General features: G+C 43.8%; 1 protein-coding gene across 1 annotated transcript; it reads left to right on the forward strand.

Moving 5' to 3' along the window:
• Positions 1 to 68: 68 nt before the first annotated feature.
• LOC8053428 (protein Red) lies at positions 69 to 21,388 on the forward strand. Its single transcript, XM_029984314.4, has 17 exons — positions 69 to 244; positions 394 to 454; positions 567 to 668; positions 769 to 822; positions 1,134 to 1,203; positions 1,734 to 1,831; positions 3,523 to 3,637; positions 4,916 to 4,983; positions 5,166 to 5,209; positions 6,076 to 6,239; positions 7,995 to 8,149; positions 10,535 to 10,915; positions 12,045 to 12,111; positions 16,049 to 16,137; positions 17,667 to 17,778; positions 20,081 to 20,127; positions 21,263 to 21,388. Exons 1-17 carry the CDS (start codon positions 229 to 231, stop codon positions 21,294 to 21,296), a joined length of 1,677 nt encoding a protein of 558 aa, XP_029840174.1. The 5' UTR covers positions 69 to 228; the 3' UTR covers positions 21,297 to 21,388.
• The last annotated feature ends 90 nt before the right edge of the window (positions 21,389 to 21,478 follow it).

A 21,478-nucleotide genomic window follows, 5' to 3' on the forward strand; every position in this document is an offset into this window, starting at 1 on the left:
TTTGAAATGCAAGAAAAATGAACTGGCCGCAGGCTATGTATGATCTCTGTGTAGCCACCCTACTCTGTGTGTGGGGATCCAATCCAATCCAATCCATGATCCAATCAGCAAGTACAAGATGGCGTTTGTTGATTATTGAGTCGAACGTCATTTTCGTGTCCACTTAGTGTGCGTGAAAACGTAACACAGGTTTTTGCAAGGAACGCGACAGCGTAAGAAGACATCATAATGCCCGAAAAAGAAGGTAAGACTGTCGAATGCTAGCTTTGTGGGTCATTGAATCATATACCGTGGTGTTAGCACTAGCCCCCCTGCATTATGATGCTGTTGATTTGCCAAGATCGGTGCAACTAGGGTAGAAAACAAATCACTCATAACTCACTTGTGTTTTAGGTGGGGAGGTCTACACCAACCCCATAGCCCCTCCGGGACTAAATGTTCCTTCCTCGGAAAGGTAAGTTACTCTAAACATTCCAGTTTGTCGCACTGACCTACTGCCCACAGCTGTAACGCTACAGTTCCGCAGTGGTCTGCGATCGTTCGTACTAATATGTATCACCTTACAGTCACCACCACCCCATGACAAACGATGACTTCCGAAAGCTTATTATGACACCGCGGGCACCTCCGCAAGCTACCCCAACACCTGCTAAAGAAGAGACCTACAGGTATGTATGATGCTGTCGGCTAAACTGGTTGAACATTGATATGTCTTTGGAGATCTCCAAAGACACATACTTGTTATTCTTTCTTTTTTTTTTCTTTCAGCAAGCCAACAGTCGAAGATGATGACAAGGGGGACATGCGCCGCAAGAAAAAAAAGTGAGTTTTGTGATTTGATGCACCATCTTCATTTTCCTTTTCAACCACTTTCCTTGACGTGAAAAAGGAAAACAGAAAAGAAACTGAAACGTTATAGGACTTGTAGGGTCTTGTTCACGCTGTCTAACATTAAAATGTAATTAATGCAAGCATTGTCTTTATCTTGTGTCTCTTAAAGTGTGCCTAGACATTTTAGTTCATCAAGCCGGATGTGTGAATAGCATGGGCGTGCAGTGAACGCACCAGAATAAGCATATTTTTACCGTAAAGATTTGCCACTTATTGCGGGTTCTTTGATCTTCTATCCCTAGATTCTACGCCACCCTCAAGAAGCAGGAGGAAGACAAGCTTGCCGAGCTTGCTGAAAAATACAGAGATAGAGTAAGCTTTTTAGTGTGCATGGGAGTGCCAGCCAAGTTGTGGTGGGATGATGTGGATTTGTATTTGGCTTCGTTGGGACTTCAACAACGTAATTGGAATTCCAGAGTTGTACTTCCTTTCACAGTGCCCCCTTAGGCGAGTAATAATATTGTAATGCATCACTCCTAAAACTAAGCTTAAAAAACAAACAAAAAAACATCTATTTCCCCTTCCCCTTCAACCTTAACTTTGAAACCACTCCTTCAGACAGCTTTCAACCAGCTATGCATTGGTGGATCATAGTAAGTTCAATAATCCAACCTTTTTTTTTCAGTATACATTTTGTTTACAAAGTTTCCGAACACGTGAACTGTTTTCTAGCAAGAACAGTGGTTGTAAGGTGCTCCAGGTCTAGTTTTTAGGTGGACTTGGTTTTTCTCTATACTATTAAGGTGATCGGTAACACTTTTCTTAGTTTATATTCTTGTTGAAGTGTCGATCATGAGCTTCTGTAACACAAATAATTGCCTTTTTTTTTCTGTTTTTTTTAGGCACGCGAGAGAAGAGAGGGTGCTAACCCTGATTACCAAAATGAAGACCCTCTCTCGTCAACAGCAGGCTACAGGGCAGTTGCTCCGGATGCAAAGTCGTAAGTCTAAAAACTCTGAGCTCAAATGGACCATTAAATGTCCCGGCACCCCCACCATTTATGAGGGTGATTACAAGCAGGCTTCCACGTCTCCGGATAAGTCCAAAATCCACCAGACTCCAAATTTCGAGGTCACTTTATTTAAAAAGAAAACGAAAAAGAAACGATGGTAATCTACAAATAAGTTTGATGTACGTTCAGTCAGTGATCTTGAGTAGAGGCCACTCCAGTTTTGTTTCAAATCTCAATCCGTTAGCAGAAGGGCGTATACTGTTTATCTGCTCAGAGGTTCATTCAGGACAACAGGTCATTTCACTTCTGCACCACGACAAAAGCCACTGTTTCAGTTTCAACTTTGGACCCTACAATTTGGGCTTCCTGGAGGTTCTGTTTTATAAGACTAAAAGCTGTGAACTGATACATTTCATTGGAGAGGTAGGGGCAGCTGAAATCGCTCCAGCTTGTGCAGCAGGCAGAGTGGTGGAATGGGACAGGAAGGAAAATAATTTCCAAGTGACATCATCCAGGAGTTTTTGACTTGAAATGGGCGACAATGTCGAATCCAACAGGAGAAATATTATTTGATACAGGCGAGTTCTTATGAACTTAGTGTACTTTTATATCCGAATATGTTTTTTTTTTTTTTTTAATTTTTAGCAATTGGGAACACAGCAATGTTAAACTCCAAATTTTCGAAAATTGAGACTTTAACAAAAGTTAACTCCGAAAAACACCTTTTGAATTTCTCGAAAAATAAACTCCTAAAACATGGAATCCTAATTATAAGGTAAAATTTGATGGTGATCTTGTGGGGGAACAAGAGCAGTGACAGGTACTGAAACGGCAGAATCGCCAGAACAAGAACGACGCGCATTTGTGTCCCGTTCTTCATGAAAACGTTTGCCGCCGTCTTTGTAACATTATCGTTTTAGAGGAACACTGTTCTGACATGGTCTGCAACCTTTGTAATATATAAGGCATGCATGCATTTTCTAACTCCAGGCTCTAGCTGTTCCAGAAAACACTAGAAAAAAATCTAGCAGCTTTAAGCTCCTCGACTCGCAGCCAGAACAACCTGTCGGGTATTGTTTAGTCGGCTTGTACTACAGACGTTTGCCACGGTTGTCGGTTGGCAATGCTTGGAACATGTGCTTTCTTTCAAATATTTTGAGTTTTTGTCACCACACTAACGCAAAGCCGAATATTGGCCAACACAAGCCGACCGGTGGCACAGTACTCGTGTCTAACCTGAGAGCCACACTTGGCCGTCCCGTGCCCTGAACCGTTCGGACCCGGCTTGATCACGATGAAGTTGGAAAACTTTCCAAGGAAAAGAAAGAAGAAAAACAACATAGCTTGCTTTTACTCTTGATATTTTAGCGTGGAAATCACATTTTTTTCCCCTTACACTCGTGTCCAAGTTCACTTGTCTCACAATGTGATATGGAGTTAGTGAGGTTCAGACCCAGTATTACTGTAAAAAATTGATAATGCAAATATATCCCCCTGCAGTAATGAATACATGGCATACCAATCCCAGTCGCGATGTTTCGTGTCCACGAAATATTCACAAGTCACGCAATCCGCAAGTATCGCGAAATATTGAGCTCGCGAAGATAAAGTCGTTGAATAGCCGCGGCCGGGCTCAGTTGTTACGCCTTGTCAATCGAGACAACAATTGCTCGCGGCAGTGGTCTGGATGCGGCCGAGCGACGTCGTCAGATGATCCAGGAGTCCAAGTTCTTGGGTGGTGACATGGAGCACACTCACTTGGTGAAGGGTCTCGACTATGCCCTGCTGCAGAAGGTGGGTGACTCACTCTTTGCACCATGCTCTCACTAAATGGCCTCTCATTTGAGGAACACTTGAAACAAAGGGACATGTTCTAGGGCACTTGAAAGAGTCTCCGGATTTGTCACCGATTCTGTGACGCACGTTTCGTCGATCGGATTCTGTCGTCTATTTTTTAGCGTGAAACATTCTTAGGCTAAGTGTTCGGCATTTCGTGATGCCCAGATAAAAGCGTGGCCATAAGGCTCGCCACTGATTGTTTGACGGGTGGTGGAGGAGGAGTGAGGTAGGCGAGGAGAAGCTGGACCACCTGTGCGCGCTGAGGGAGAAAAGCTCGCGAGTATGGAAGGCTCTGGAAGATCGCAAGGTTTATCAGCCCGATTAGTGGTAGTGGCGCTTCATTCTTGGAACAACTGTCAAGTGTACATATGGTACGCGTCTAACTATCCGATCAAGAGCGCCGTGAACGTACCGTAGAATACTGCGCATCCGCCCATTCCACATTAAGCGCCCATGTCCAAATTTCTAAGATCTGAGAAAATATGCACAGTACATTTAATTTGTAAAATTGATGACCGGACAAGTGCCCATCCCCCTTTTTTGCAATTATCTCTATATTTTGAGTGGGCGCTTGCCCGGTATTTTACGGTAGGCGTCTGATGTCTGGAAACTAGGAGTGTCGCTAAATGTTTGTGACGCGAAAACGTTTCATGTATACAACACAATTGCCTAGGAATTTGCCATAAACTTTTTGATGACTAGTTTTGAAGCGGAGTTAGTTAAGATAATATGGGGGGGGGGGGCATGTAACTATAGAAAAAATCGGAGGAGTGAAACAAATCTGACTAGAGCAGCAGAGCAATACCTATGTCGATGCATTAACCCAAGACATGAGTGTGTGTGAGAAGGAAGGACAGACTAATGGGAGGCTGGGATACAGCTGCGATTGATTTGACAAAGCAGTTTATAAATGAGCAGAAAGGAACAAAGGACCAATGGATCTTGCCCTTTCCTACAATCGAAATTAGAACCGTACTAAGCTTAAGAAAAGATGGTGAGGCACACCTTTGAGTTAATATCTCAATACTTCCCAACTTACTTATCAAGAGCCTCCTACATTCAGTGTGAAAAGCTGGTTGTATCCTGAATAATGCCTACAGAGATAGGAAGACACTAACCTTGTTTTTTATATAGCAGCTTTGTATTGCTGCTGTATTTGCTGCCTTAAATATATAATAATTGGATTGTCTTCAGATGACAGTTGAACTTGAGTGTAAATTACTTTTTCTTTAGGTTCGGAGTGAGATCACAAACAAGGAAAAAGAAGACGAGGAGTTGGAGGAGACACTGGAGCGACACACGTGAGTACAGAGTTGTTCTTGCTTGGCATTTATCCGCACCGCATCCGTTAGATATCTACCATGGCGATGCATTGTCGATGCATTGTGGCCCCCCCACCCCCCCTAGCTACTGGCACAATACTCACGGACGACGCAACATTAATGTCGGATTTGCTCGGTTCTTTTTTTTTTTTTTCCGGCAGCGATGAACCTCAAGAAGAAGAGATTCATTTCAAGACTGTTCTCGGTAAGAGCCCTTATCTTGCTTAACTTGGGACTGCTTGTGCGTCAGCCTCGCGCATCGTGCTTTGGTTTCTAGAAAGTTTTGAAGTTTCAGTAATTTTGTCAAGCTGTTGAACCAAAAGGATGCAAAATTTGTATAAAAGAAAACGACTAGATGAAGTTAGCTTTCCCCCGCAGCATATGTATACCACAGTAAAACGGCGCACCTTGCCAGTGGTGTGGCTCGTGGTGCTTTTTTCTAATGCAGGGGTTATCAAACTTTTCTATCTTGAACAGCTTTTATCTCTCGCTTAATGACCGAGGAACTCCCTCTGGACTCGGCATTGATGTAATAAAGCAGTACGGAAGCAACAAACCTTTTAAACAATAATGTACTCAGTAGGGACTGTTTGACTTTTAGTTATGCATCACCGAGTGGCTCAGGTCTGTTAAAATAATGCTCAAACAGGGAAAAAAACAAAAAGTTCTTCGCTTTGTGGTAATGCGCGGTCGAGGAAATTTGGAAGCTTGAGGGTACCATGAGGGTACTCGTGGTACCTTGAAAGTACTTGTGGAACCCTGAAGTTTCTAGGAACCCAACTTGAGAACCCGTGCTCTAACGAGAAAGTATGCGTCAGAGAAAGCGTTTCTTTCAGGCCGATTCTCGTGCCAGCACATTTTGAAACTTTTGTTCTTCGTTTTTACGTCCTAAAAACTGTATTTTGATCTTTAACGCAAAAGTAGGACCGTGGCTATTAGGAAAGTTTATTTAGTAGGCTACACTTCCCGGGTGCATTGCAGACATCTTCCGGGGTTCGTAACTTTATTCCAATTGTTCACCCGGCGAGCCAAAGTGTTCAGTCCGCCAGACCCATCGTTGTCCCTGCGCAGGCCGCAACATCTACCGCCAGGTGTTTCGGCCCCGGATCATGGAGCGCAACGACCTGTTCCTGCCCAACCGGATGGCCTACGTCATTGAGCTGGAGGACGAGTACGCCGAGAGTGACATCCCAACCACCCTGATCCGCAGCAAGAAGGATTGCCCCAACCTGGAGGTGGTCATTTCCTTCGGTTAGACCGTAAAATGCCGCGGAAGCGCCCACTATTAACAGTCTTCAAATTTGGGAATTCGGAAAATTATACATTAAGCGCCCAACTTGACCGGACAAGTGCCCACGCCTAGATTAACCAAGTCTTCAGTGAAAGTGGGGTGGGCACTCCCCCGGTATTTTACGGTAGCTTTTCACAGTCTCGCGACCATTTTAAAAATATGTTTGCATTTGTTTCCCCTGTGCATGCAGTCGACTTTCCCTCCTACTTTTGCTCTGCTTTCCCTCTTACTTAGGAGGGAAAGTCTTCTCGCATACTTGTAATGATGCACCGCCATTGATGTGCGCTCCTCTAAAAGCTGTGGTGGATTCATTCAAAACCGTTGACGCCAGGAAGAACAAACTGGCCCCCCCCCCCCCGAAGACAGCAAACCCCTGCTCTAAATGTTAATGCATCTTGTCGAGAATCAGCGTAGCGACTGCAGCGATTTTGGCATCGTTACTTTTTTAAATGCAGTAGCATTTCTGAGTGAACCCACGCACTTCTATCTTTTTATGTCGGTTTGTAACCAACTAGACAGGTAATACGGATAGTTATGCATACAGGGGGTAATGTTTTTGATGAACTTGATACAATTTATTAGCTCCTGAACGGAAAATACAGTTACCTAGGGACTAATTATGTTTATATACATATAGTAAGAGAGATTTATTTATTTATTTTGTACTTTATATTTTAATTGCAGTAATGTTACAACAAAAGTTGTTGGTTGATCACGGGGGGCCCATCCACGAGAGGTAGACGGATCAGAAAATTGTCCGAATTAGTTTCAAATGTGATAGAAGACTACACGGATGTTGACAAAAATATACCTGGAATTTCCGCAGCGGTTTCTAAGCATGTTAAATAAAGGAACATTTACGCAGTACAAGACGGCACAAAATGCCATCGCATTTCAACGACAATTTGCCCAGCAATTTTGGCAACAACTATTTTGCATTGGCTCTTGCAAACGATTTCAGTGGTGTAACCGTGACTCCTGATCTCCGATCTTCCTGTGTCTGTCGCATGACTTCACTTTCTCGACTTCGTAAAGTTTGTCATGGGACCTCCGTTGCGTGACAAAGTCTCGTGACATCGGACGCGCGATGCGACTTTTGTCAGCACCACAATCGTATAGTGATAGTCGCACACCTTCAGGCATGTGGTTCCCAGTTGTGTGCCCTCATCAGTTTTGCATCTCTTGGACAGGACAGCCCTTACCAGGAGATGCAGCTCTCTCAGCCGTGAGATCCAAGTGTTCCTAGTCTAGTGAGCACGTGATGAACCAAATGTCCACTTCAGTTCGTCACTGAAGCGTAACTTCGACTAGACAATCACAAAACTTCAATCGTTAGCTAATACACGTACACAGTGCGACACTGTTGTCATGAACGTGCAATTCTTATTTATTTTCATTTCCACCTATAATTGAATTGCTGTCTTCAAGACTACTAATGTAATGAAGATTACTTATTAGAGCTTTAATCCTGAGTGATTAACCTTTCTGCCCGGTGATATACTGTAAAAGTGAAATGTAAAAATGCACAAACGTCGTGTTTGTGCTAACAGCGTCCCGCAGTATAGCTCTGCCATGCGACTAATGTGAAGCCTCGATCCCTGCTGCCGCTTTGGAGGTCACTGCTGATGAGAGAGCTACTTCAGACTGCAGTTCGACATTGTTTCCTTTAAGCTTGCTGATTGGCCGTTGTCGCCCGCAGAGCCACACCACACTGACGACCAACGACATAGTGATCAACAAGCTGACCCAGATCCTGTCGTACCTGCGTCAAGGACTCCACAACCGCAAGGGGAAAAAGAACAAGGACAAAGGAAAGCCACAGGAGAAGCTGCCCGCCAAGCCAGCAGACGACAGGTAGGCCACAGAAGCGGGGGTATTTGGACGTTGTCGACGGGCTTTTTTGATTTGCCTGCATTGGCCTGCGTCACTGCAGAAAAGCGTAGCACCTCAATGCAGAAAAGCGTAGTGCGGTGCAGAAAAGTCCAGGGCAATGTACTTCCACTTATCTCTTCAGATAGACTGCACTCTTAAATCAAATGCAGCGATCTGCACCAAGTGCTACTGGTGCAGAAGGGGCGGGTAAATTGATTGACCTCAGTGAGTTATGAAAAAAGCACACTAGAATAGACAGACGTTCGTCGGGCTTGTTGGCATTGGCCGGTGTACTCCGTTTCACCTTAGGATGAACTGGAGCAGATTTAGATACGCGATTTAGTCATCTTTTTTATATATTGCCAGGTTTGGACAGGACTCATACTAGATCAATACACATAGTTTATATTTTTAACAATGTGTACACTGTTTCTTGGTCCTTTTAAAACAGAAGTAGCTTACTCTATTATATATTCTTTTCGAGATCTTGATAGATTAATTCTGTTTAAGCCACGCCCTGTTTTGTTATCAATGACTGTAGACTTCTACGGAACTTAAAGCAGTTCAGACTCAGTTATTTCATGTCTCTGGTTAGTTCGAACAAGTTTCAAAATTTTGGTTGTCCCACTATGTTTTCAATGTATATTTATAATCTGCTTATCATTCAAACGGCTTTTACATATAAATTCATACTTTTTGTTCTTGCGGCCCCGTTTGAGCACGCTTCTTTCTGAGCACTAGTGCACTGAGGAGAAGCAACACCTGCGGAGCTCATTTCTGCGGGTATCGGTGCTCGGTAAAAAGTGCACTCAACGTAGACAACTTTTTTGCTGGATGAACAAACTTAATAAAATGCTTAGATGGGCCAGTTGGTACATCGTGGGAAAATAAGCGCCAAAAAAACACGGACAAAGAGTAGCTTGACAACGACACAGGGCGCACTCTCAACTGAATTTATTAGGAAAAAACACAAACTTATATACCAATGGGAGCACACTATCAGACACCACACGTCACGTTAGTCTCCGCCCAGACCACGTTTCAAATATTCAAACTCATTCGTAGACAGAGCCAATGATGTATCGCTAATGCATTTTTTACCCCTTCTCCTAATCTCAAATGCCTCGTGAAGCTCGCGTGACACTTTGTTTCTGTACCTCGCCAATATTTTAGTGCTGTCAAATGATGGGTCGCAAGTGCATCTTTTGCAATGTACAGCCAAATGCCCTGACGGTGTAGTTCTAGTTGAAGCGGCGTGCTCGCGGACCCGATCATTAATACACCTTCCAGTCTGCCCTACATAGCTTAAACCACACGCCATTGGTATTTCATAAACGACAGCGGTTGCGCAATCAGTGTACTTATTCCTGTGCTTGGTATGGCACGGGTCAGTTATCGGTTGTGGATCATTAATTCTCCTGCATAATCGCGACATTTTGTTGGGCGCTGAAAATACGACCGGGAACAAACTTAATTTTGTTTTGAGGTGTCATGCACTGTCTGAACTGTCCACGATAGACAACATTTTTAAATTATGGATAAACTTATCATGCATTTCATCAATGTTTCATGTGTGGCATACCTGCTTATGATTAGTAGACCTGTGGAGAGGAAATCATCAGATACCTGCTTTGTATGTGTAGCCATCCATACAACAAATCATAATTTAATCTTGCATGATATTTAGATGAATTTCGGATAATTCAAACAAAATTTGTGGCTTCCTGGCTTTTGAATTATTAGAGTCTACTATCATGAATACTTCTGGGAGTAACTCAGTATCTTACAAGTACCTTCAAAAGTAAGTATTTAGTACTAACTTTTTGCAAATAACTTTTATTCCTTCGGTTATTATTAAGGGAGAACATTGGTTTTGGAGCTTTTTTTTTATTACCAGCCTCAATAAAATTGCACAAGCTTGTTCAGCTTTTTGTGCTGATTTCAAATGTCTTATCATTTTCTTAGTAGTCAGTAGAATTGTCCTCAAGGTAAATCAAACGTGCCTGCCTTTGTTTGGAGTAACAATAGGGGAAAAACTGCCTAACTAAATATCCCTTATAGCACATAGCTGGATACTATGAAGTGTAAAAAATACAATGTTGAAAGTACTTTTAAGATTAACCCATTATTAGTGCTTTTACCACGCATTGAAGTTCACTGCTCAATGTGTGGCTAACAAGTAATAAAGCAAAAGATAAATTGAAAAATTTCCTAGATCTATATTAAAAAATCTGCTTTTAACATTGTATGCTTCAGACATTTAGCTACATATTCAAAAAACTTTATATTTCTGTCTGCCCTAGATGCTGAGATACCCCACCTGCAAATTTTCAGTGCGTCAAAAACTTTGCTTTCGTTTCGCCGCAGCATCTTCGGCGAAATAGGTGACTACGTACCCGCGGCCAGCGCCGAGCGGTCGAGCAAGCACCGGGAACACAGTCGCCGTGACGGGGACCACCGGGATCGTGAGAGGGACCGGGACCGAGACCACGACCGAGACCACGATCGGGACCGCAAGCGGTCCTCGTACTTCGAGAAGCCCAGCCTGGAGGATGAGCGGGACCGCGGGTTTCGTTCCCACCGCGGCCACGACTCCCGGTGGTCCAGCGCCGATACCGCCAGCGCGGTGGCTGCCGCAGTGGCGGCCGTGCCGGCGCAGATGCGGGACGATGGCAGCCGGCTAAAGGCCAAGCTCACCAGCAAGCTGGAGCGAGACCTTCCCGAAAGCTACGCCGAGTGTTACCCCGGGTACGGACGAAGCCTTTCTTTAAAATCCTCGAGGCCGTTTTACACATCAGCATTTGAGTGCGATTGACCACATTACAACTGCCTGCGACGAGAGATCATACTGCCGTTATAAGTGGCAACAGGCAGCGGCAACTCAGTTGATCGTAGTCAGACGTTAAAAGTGTGAACCATGCAGCGTTTATTTTGAAAGCTAGTTGGCCAAAGTGAAAAAAAAAAAAATGGTTTGTGGTTCCTTTAGTTTTTTTCTTGCCCTGTTTAGAGGTTTCTTTGACTTGTCCGACAAGAGATAGGGAGAGAGGATAGCTCGTGTTTCAGTCAAAATCGGGTGCCCAAGCTTCGTTGAACCCCTGTCACGATTTGTTGGATGCTTCCCGAAACCCTGTCGTGCATTTTCGGTTTCTCTCGTAACCTTGTCTACTTTGTTGTGCATCTTGTTAGGGAATCTGTCCTGCAGCTTTGGTGCCTCGCTGCTTTCTTATTTTCGGCTGACTTTTCTTTCCTACCCTTCGTTGCATCTCTCCCAAATATTTTATGGTGTCTTTAGGTTGCAAACACTTGTCACATTCTCTGCAGATTTGTGTCTAATCTTTTCAAAAGACTCGTCCTGTCTTCTTCTGTACTTTCGCTAATATTTGCCCGAACTTCGTTTCATATTCCCAATACTTCTGCTGCTGTTTCTTTGTATTTCTGTTGTTTTCTCCCTACGTGTTTGCCGAACCTAGCTTAGCTTTGTTTAGTGTTGTCCCCCCCTCCCCCCCCCCCCCCCCCCCAGCCTACATTGAACTGTGGACAGCTCTCTGCTTAGTCTTCCCTAAAGCAACGATTGAATTGATCCTAGACTTTTCCTGAATAAGTGTTTTCTGAATTCGTGTGCCTGTGTAGCTTCTTTAATTTGCTTTCTCTAACTGTTCGTAATGTCTTCCTCATATTTTTGCTTACTCTCAGTTAGCCAGTTGGAACTTCATTTCGTAGTATCAAAAAAAGTAAAGTAGCTAAATCTGTAAAAAAAAAAAAGAACTGGCTTCGTCGAGAGTTTGCAGATTCTTGAGAGCTCTTTCGAGAGTCTGTGTTCCAAAGCAAGTGTTAATCTTCGAGATCAAAAATGCAGAGACAACCATTTTTCCAACAGCGCTCCTGAAAACGAAGATGCCGTAGCAGACAGTGACGACGAGGTTGATTACACCAAGATGGATCTTGTAAGTCAAATTTTCCTCAGCATGCATACCGAACCTAAATGGAATATTTATCATAGATGAGTTAGCATTGGCAAATATTTTTAACACAGACTGTGTTATATGTAGGGTTCCATGTTTTTTTAATGAATCCGAAAAACACCTGCCTGTAGAATTTTCGTAAATTCAGATTTATCCGATTGATTCCAAATTTCAATTTACCAATGAAAAAAAAAAAAAAAAAAAGAATGGTATTTTACGATTAAAGGGCAATTCTGGTTAATATTTTTTAATTTGGGATTACGAACCTTTTCAGCTAAACCCGTGTCCCTGAATTAGAAGGTATCATCTTGTTTCTCTCGCTATTGTGCGTAGGTAGTTTTATAATTATCGCGGTTCAAAGTTTGGTTTCAGGCGTCTACTGCTAAACCGAAACCATCTGCTAAAGGGTGTGGTGGGGTTGCCTTGCTGCATGCCCATCCGGGAGGAACAACACGGAGCCGGGGTTTCCAAAACAAGAAACTACATTTATTAAAGTAACAGGAATGGATTGTTAGTATCAAGTTCAACGTAAAACATTGCCGGAGCGTTCCAACTGCACGCCTCCGTGGCCATGGTCCGTCCTCTCCTCTCTATGGGCGTGTGTCTTTTATAGGCTTTTGTGCCTGTCCTATACGTGCGCTATTGCGCGCCTCGGCCGTTGTCAAGTTTGGGCATTCGGCAGCGGCCTCTGGCCGTGGTGGGAGATTTACTCCCACAAGGGATGGCAACACTGATCATCAGCCGTAAAATCACAAGGGTGCTGCAGTACACGGTACCATATGCAGCACCCTTGTGACCGTACGTATGGTGTCAAGGGTGGGTGCTATGGTACGCAGTACAACCAATCGATTGCAGCTCCGCCACGACGTGACGTCACAAAGGTGCTGCACCAGTGTTCCTCGACTGAAAGCTAACCCGCTTGCCGCCCGCTAAGGAGCAGCTGGTCACGTCCTTAAAATTGGTTTTAGTGGAGTACACGGCTTCACCTTGAGCTAATATTTCGGCTGTGGTCATATTTCATGCTACTAAGCGATGCCAGTCATTCATTTTGGTTTTGTTTTCGACCAAAGTTGCCCTTTATGTTTGTTCAGCACACAGGGTCAATGGTCTTGAGAAAATGCCACACCAGTTTTCTTTCAAATCTTGGACTGTTGACAGAAGGGATCTTCCCGCTTATCTCGTCGAGGTTCATTCGGGACAACAGGTCATTGTACTGCCGCGTCGCGACAAAAGCCACTGTTCCGGTTTTTAGCACACGTTTACACCTGGCTATTATTTATTTTTATTTTAAACAAAAATAGGAAGCACTAAAATTAAGTTCGGGATTTCGGGGAATGAGAAATGAAACAAAAATAAACTAGAATTTTAGGGTAAAAATAAACTCCGAAAAACACCCTTCGAATTTGACAAAAAGAAACTCTGAAAACGCAGAATCCTCCTTATATGGCTGGTGCCTAGCCATATCCGGTTAGCTGCCAGCAACAAAAATCGACAGGCCGACTGTCAGCCAAGCGCTCATGCAGCGCTTGTCTCCTCGCTGAATGAACACCAACGCCAGCCGAAGTTCTCTCTTGAGTGCCTCCGTGTAACTTCCGACGGTGCAAACACATCACGTGTTCAGACATACAGCGGCTCTTCTCCAAAGAAGAAAGAGTGCGAGAGAGAGCAGAACGAAAGAAGAGAAAGAAGACGCTCACTTTGCCGTGATCGTTTGGTTTGCTTTTGCTGCGATCTGGCGCCAGGGCTCAGCTTGGCGCTGCCGCGTTCCAGCTGTTTTGTTTTCCACACGGCCAGTCTAGTGCATTTACACCGCAACCACGGCAGATGGCACCCCCAAGTAAGACAGCCACGGTGCGCTCGCGCGCTTATCTTGCACGACACAGGGCCGCTGCGCTCCATCCAGTTTCTCCACACACAGTTTCTCCACACTAACACATCACATTCTGCGTTACCACTGCCTTTTGTCACACTACTAGTATGGTGAAGGGGCGACCTATTAAAATATGCTATTTCTAAATTAAGTTTATGGTTCGGCCCCAAGTCGCATCTTGCCTGGAACTTGCAGACTGCTGTTTTTAGCACCTTTTAGCACCACATAAGCCTAAATTTCAAAATTTTTTGAAAAAGTTTAGTTTTCAAATTTGAGGTTTTTGGTTTCAGAAACTAATTATATACCCTTTCACTACATTTTATAACTATGCACCAAATAGTTACGTTGATATAAAATATTTTCAAAGCAGTGTGAGGCGGTAAGAAAGTAAAGGAGTTCAATGTTTGAATGCATTTTTCTCAGTTCCACATTTTGCTGCAAATTTCGTATGAGAGAATCTTTTGTTCGAAGGTAAAAGTATTCTGATACCACAATTAAGATGTTTTTGAACTGAAATTTACTGGGGAATCGGGCTATTTACTTTGTTTTGTTTTAAATTGAAGTCCTCATTGAGAAAAAAACAAGTTTAAAAAAAATTAACATAGGACAGATATGCATCTCATTTTTTAGGTAACTCTTCCTGAAGTACTATTCACATTTCAGTTAAGAAAACTGGATAGCCCCAAGTTCTATTCAAGCAGTCAAAATGGTGCTTAATAGCTTTATTTGCATATCATAGATTTCTTAACGAAGAGTGACACATCTTCTTAGGCAGGCATGTAAAATTATCCTAGAGAGCTGAAAGTTTGCACTGTACACATACATCTGATGTTAAATCTCCCCTGCGAATTTCATTGTGATCACTGGAGTAGTTCAGAAGTTAGATCTCTAGCTAGTGTCCCCCCCTTAAACAAATTCTTGCGCCCTTTTCTACTTTCAAAAAAGTACTCTGAGGCAGATATGTCACAGCGTGTAAGAGATTGTTTTGCAGAGTTTTTTTTTTTATATTTGACAGTTTAATTACTCTGTTTGGCCATAAATGTTCCCCTTTTAAATCTGTAACATCTGGGTGACACTCAGGGCTGCAAATGATAGAAGTGCTCTAAATTTCGTGCTATCTTTTCAGCTGTTTCGCATGGTGCCAAACAATCACTTTTTTGTTTACATTAAGAGAAGAAGAAAAAAAAGTACTTCTGGAAGGGTCTTGGAGATCGGTGCTCTTAAAGAAAGACTTTTTAGCATGCCTATTGCAAGCACCTGGGGGAAAAAAAAATGTAGTTTTTTTTATCGCAAAGGTAAACTATGCATCACCTTATGCCGAGTCTCCGCCAAAGTGTAGCCGAAGCGGTCTGAGCCAGGTGCCAAGGTTTCAGAACTCGTTATTATCTTATTCAAAGGTTATAACCGAATTTCAGAAATTTCCAATGAGAAAATGGCGGCCTACAAAGACCTCGAATTCATGTAGATAAGTGGCATTGTGTACTGGAAACGAATTTCATTTTGTTTTCATTAAAACCTCTCGAAAATTGTTTATAACCTTTGAACTAGTTAACGGCAAGTCCCGACACCTTGGTTCATACCGCAATTGCTATATTTTGGGCAGAGACAGTGTACGACGATGCATAACTTATTTTCGCAGTGAGCTGTCAATATTTTTTTTTCAGGCAGCCCTGGTCTCTAGGCTCGTCAAACGCAAAGTCAAAGCCACAAGTTCGCAGAGCATGCCTATTCAAGTTCGATGACAAAAGCGTGGTGGCGGCGTCACGCAAGTCCAGTTGGCTCACTCTGTAGACTTCGGCCTCAATTTTGTTCTTGACGAGTCTAGGGTCGCTAGAGATCTTTATGTTGTTGACACTTAAGTATTCGTAAGCCTACTTTCATGCAGTCCCTGAATTCCAGCCTATACCAAGCTTTGGAAAAGCCGTCTATCTATCTCCCCGCCTAAAAGGAAGGACAGGTCTGCTCACTAGCGCGTCACAAGCCGACGAGGGTTTGACCCGGAGTGAGTCGTGCATCAAATAATCGGGCGACTCCGTCCGCACCTTGCAGGGAAACAAGAAGGGACCCATCGGGCGGTGGGACTTCGACACGCAGGAGGAGTACAGCGAGTACATGAGCCACAAGGAAGCCCTTCCAAAGTGAGCACGACCGATGGAAATCCTTCTGTAACTGTACACAAACCGCCCTGCTTGCAGTGGGGCTGGTGCTTTCGTATTTTTCTTGTGTTTACGGCTGTTTTACGATGGTAGCTGTTACTTTTTCTTTCCACCACTGGAAATGATGTCCGTTGTAGATGTTAATGTAGTTGATGCTGTTGTTGCCGTAGTAAGGCATAGGGTGTTCATCGTCGATCTTGCCAAATCCTAGAAAAAGATTGCCCGTCGCCCGTGAGAATCAAACCTGGGTCCACCGCGTGCAGGGACTTACTACAAAGGTAAAGCATTACCACACAAAGCGTTTCCACAAACTCTTACCGGCTGGGTCCGCTGCTATACCACAGAGTTACGCCACATCGTTAATAACCCGTTTTTTTATATATAGGGTTTTCGTAGTACCCAACACCCACTGCACACGCCCTCCGGAAAAAATTAAAAAAAAAAGCCGATAGCAAAATGTTGTAGCACTGTCAATGCTAAAAGCTTGTGCCAAGCGACACACTTTCACGTGCTCTGGAACAAAAAAAGAGAATAATAATAAAAGTGTTTGGAACGAAATGGTTAGATGTCCATTTTGTTCCACACACTTTTGTTCACGCACTCCGCTGCGAGTGATCGCGATGCCAATGCCCAACGACTTCTCCGTGACGTGTCGCAGCTGTCGCCGCGACTACCATGGATTAACACGGCTGCTCATTATTTTGTGGCATCAGTTCAGGAGTTGATAGACTTTCTGATCTCGAGGAACCTCCATTTCTCTCGAGAGATAGCCAAGGAATCGCTTCTGGAATTGATGCAACACAGCACAGAGCAGAAGCCTGCATACCTTGTAAATAATAATGCTCATAGAACTTCAGTGTCAGAGAAGTGACCCAAGTTCTTGAACCAGATTCCTAGAAACCCCGAGTGCCCTCTGGGGTCTTAAATTTATTTTTAGATCTTCTTGTAATCATGAGCAGACTGTATTATTAGTTTTTTAAGCACTTTGTAGTGCACTTGGGTCGTGCATTAGTGCGTAACTTTATTGGTCAAACATTTCTCGGTGTGTGGATTACTGCGAATGGAGTCGATCGCCTCCTGATCCGCTTCAATGTGAGAACGCCGAGAGGGGCCATGGGAGTGGCATTTTTCACTTGCCACTTAAAGTAAATGGGTGTGCTTTGAGATTGGAAGGATCGAGGACCATAGTAATATATAGCACATTTAAAATTGTTGGAATAAGGAAAAGAAAGCGCACATTCAATTACGGGTCATCAATGTTGGGCATTTCAAGACACCGTGTGACCACTACAATAATAACAATTGTCGTGCCAGGTTCGGAAATCGGAGGAAGGGAAGGCACATGGGATGTACTCGGGCCTGTCGCATAAAATCGCAGCACGGTTTATTTTCTTTGATTTTCTTTCCACATTGATGTGCCATAAAGCGTGTTTGGCAGTGACTCACAAGTGTCTCTTGTCACGTGCCGGACGCCGGCGGCTTTCCATATAACGTCCGCGTTTGGCTCCCAGGGCTGCTTTCCAGTACGGAGTAAAGATGGCAGACGGACGCAAGACCCGCCGCGCCGTCGGGAAGAAAGACGACAAGGCCAAGCTTGACCGGGAGCTTCAGAAGATCAACCAGGTGGGAGAAAAAGCTAGAGCGTGTGCTTAACGAATGGTGGCCCTTCCATTTTCTCCAGTCGTGCCATGTTAACCAGCCCGGGTGTATGTATGCTTTTCTGTACTGCGGGTCATTTGTATCATCTTGTGTGGTCTCTAAGGAGAAACTAGTCTAAATACGGAGATGAATGAACCCTACTGATCGAATGTGATAAATGTGTTGAGGTATTTTCTACCTGCCTTATGAATATGTCAAAACAGAATGTATGCAATGAGACTGTTGTTTGTTATGTTTCTGAGAGGTTTGTGCTGTTGTACGAGGTTCAGCTGGCCCTTGAAAGACTACCAGAGCCCGTTTGCTTGAAGCCGGTTAACTTTAACCGCGGTTAAAAGAACCGCCCTTCCCTACTAGGTACCTACAAGTACCTAGCCAAGTTTGACGAGGGCTGGATGAGCCATAGCTCCGTGTTTTATTACGGGGTGGTAGCTGCTGTCACCTACTGGCTGTAGCGAATATAAGTGGCTTCCGTGAAAAGGTTCCCGAAATGAGGGGACCCAAAAAATGCGCGCTGCTTGGTTTTCGCGACGCAGCGCGGCACACATTTGAGCTTAAGAAACAATTTTTAATGCTCGTGGTACAAATAATCGGCAAGGTAAAACTAAATTAACCCTTGTTTGGAAATTTTCTAAATATTTGGCTGTATGAAGTGAAGAAAAGCCTCGTTGATATTTCTGAGTTCAAAAGGGACGACGAAGTTCAGTCCTAGAAACGATAAGAAAGAAGTGAGCAGTGAAAGGCGGGCGGTACACCGGCAGCATGGTTGGCCAGCGAGCTGTATGTAACACCGTCATAAATTGAAAAACCTGTAATTCGGCTCCACTGAAAATTGACCTATTAGTAAATTACCCGAACATCGAGAAGAACGCTGGAAGTGTAATTCTACGATCCGCGCGCGCTGGCCTTCCAATTATAGAAGATTTGAAGTAAATAATCATAATAAACCTTTGACAAACCCGCGTGCACGGCAAAATTTGTTTTAGGCTTTTTGCTTCAGAACAGTTATTACTGCAGACGCCAGCAGGTGCAGCGTGTGTAACTACACTCGTAGCATGCACCCCAGTGCTTTTTAAATTTAGCAAAAGGTCTATGGGAACGCTCTCTGCTTTTGTGTGCTATCAATACCCGGCCGATTGAGTCAAGGCAATCCACTTTCCAAAGACGTTGCCATGCCGACAACTATCGCATTCATTTAGGCTTAGGAATGGCCAAATTCTCAAGTCTATCTAAAAAATGCGGCGAGGTCATTGCTCATGTTTTGCGTTTTAAGTGAGGTAAGGCAACGCGAAAACCTCCTGCACCATTCATTGCTGACTAACGCGCCCGTTACTGTAGCTACTACGACGTATTAGTTCCAAAGCAAGTGGCGCTCACTCACCGGGGCACCGCCATGTTTCCCCGCTGTCCTTACTCTGCCGGTCACGTGTCCCAAAATTCCCCATCGTAGGGAAATCCGGTTAACCGCGGTTAGTTAACCAGCTTCGAGCAAACGGGCCCAGAGTATTATACCAGAAATATTTGCAGCGTTTTCATATTTAGTGAAACCCAGAAGGTCTGGATTAACTGTGTTGTGACTTAACAGTGTAAAGCATCTGGAGAGTTGCACTGTTATGCTTTATTGCATACTCAATTGGGTGAGCGCTTCAGCATAAGTTCTACCTTCGGCATAGAAGCTGAAGATAAAACTTATTTTTGTGGCATATAAACAGCTGGACAGGTGCAACATTCAGTGCATCTGAGGCACCTTTATTTACATTGCACAACAGATGGTGGAAGTCTGGATTAGTGCGCATTTGCCCGCAGGACATGTGTGTTACACAGAGAAGTGCCATGATTCACGAGTGCTATTAATGCAGAATTGCATTCTTACTAGAGCTAACTCCAATTTGACCTTGAAAAAGTGAGCGAGCTCTGCCGGCCATACGACGCATCTGTGTGAGAAAAGACAAATGAAGAAAAAATAAAACGGGAGGCAAGAGGAGGACGCTGAGATGCTTAAAAAAAAACTTCGCCAACTGCACAATTAAAAAAATAAATGGTACCATAGGAAGATGTGGCAACGTTAGACACAGCGCCACATGCCTGATAGGCTGACACTTGAGTTAGCGTCCGCTGTGTTGCTCGCAAGACAGAATTCTGCATTGACGGTTTGGTTAGTAGATCAAAATAAAACTTTAAATGTTTTGTAGTTTTAATAATGTATTGGAGCTTTGGCTTATGAACCTGTATTTTTTTTAAGAGAAACTTTTTTTTTCTGTGTTTCCAGATCATTGCACGTCGAAAAGCCGAAGGGGGAGAGAGCTACATGGGATTGTAAGTCCTGATTTCATTTTGCAATATTTGCTACATCATCTATCTGATATTGATCTGCACATATACAATGTAAATAAACATGACCACTTCTTACCACTTCTGAAAATAAATTTGTTAAAGGGCAACTCCGCTCAATTCCGAAAAATTTAGGCTTACATGTGATTCCATTTCACAAAGCACTACTAAACAACTCTACGTCTTCGGATTCGCGAAATGTGAAATATTATTTGTGTAATCCTAATTTAAACACCAGCTGATACCGAAACCGAAACTTCGGTTGCGTCAGGCAACGTTGGTCTTGTGTGGTCAAAGTCATGGGCACGTCACGTTGAACCATGTGGTCTTGTGACATTCGGGAGGGGGGCGAGGGACAGGACACGCGACACGCGCAGGTCGCTTCGCGTGGAGTGGACGGTGACGGCCCGGGCGAGAGGGGGAAGGGGAGAAGACGAAAGAGAAAGGGAGCGGAGAAACAGACCGATAAGCGCGAAGGGCAGCGCAAACTAGCGCATCCGCGTTGCGGTGACCACGTGAACGCCCGGTCAGCCAACACCGGGAGGAGAAACTCATGACGTCATCGTTCAATTTCGCTCTGAGAAGTAAAAACAAACAAAACGTGAGAATGACTTGCACATGCCTCTGACGTAGTGGCTCAACGTTTGCCGCTCCAACTCCGTCGCATTGACTGCGCTGACGATTGCGCCTCGCGTCGCACGCTACAGTTGGCAGATTTCGGCGACTTGGCTCACTTGAAGGTTTGCTGGCCAGTTTATTAAATATATAGACGGAATTAGATCGTAATATTTGACATGGGGTCTTCCTATGTGATACTGAAGAGGGCTACATAGTTTTCTATATATCAAAAATGAAGCGGAGTTGCCCTTTAAGGAGCTTCAGAGCAGGGTGGTTGTGAATGACAGCCTTTGAGGTATGCTATAGGAAGTGTTTTGCAAAAGCTTTTGCTAGGCCCTCAAGTGCTTACAATAGAGACACAGCCTTCAAAAAATAAAAGAAACTTAGTTTTTTTTAACGAGATTTCATTAATGAACGAGATTTCATTAATGGATAGCATAGTAGTATAATTGTGCCATTTAAATAGCACCAACACTTTAACTGGGATATTTCTACCTTTCAGGGGAACTCCAGAATACAAGAGACCCAAGTACTGAAGGCATCGCACTAATGCGGATATCCTTTCATCGTACACTGTCACTTAGCGTGAATTATACTCTCTATAATCAGACATTAAAGTTGTGTGCTGGACATGTTTTTTTTATTCTTTATTTCATTATTTTTATGTCATTATAACCTAACGAGATGTGAAAGTCAAGCTGAATATGATATCAAATAT

Source organism: Ixodes scapularis, unplaced genomic scaffold, assembly GCF_016920785.2.
Source record: "Ixodes scapularis isolate PalLabHiFi unplaced genomic scaffold, ASM1692078v2 PGA_scaffold13__105_contigs__length_92229423, whole genome shotgun sequence".
In the NCBI taxonomy this organism is placed as follows: domain Eukaryota; kingdom Metazoa; phylum Arthropoda; class Arachnida; order Ixodida; family Ixodidae; genus Ixodes; species Ixodes scapularis.

Excerpts from the sequence above, each read along its gene's own strand:
- LOC8053428 (XM_029984314.4), top strand. Across the intron at positions 669-768 it reads GCTAAAGAAGAGACCTACAG|CAAGCCAACAGTCGAAGATG; the intron begins GTATGTATGATG and ends TTTTTCTTTCAG. Across the intron at positions 823-1,133 it reads ATGCGCCGCAAGAAAAAAAA|ATTCTACGCCACCCTCAAGA; the intron begins GTGAGTTTTGTG and ends TTCTATCCCTAG.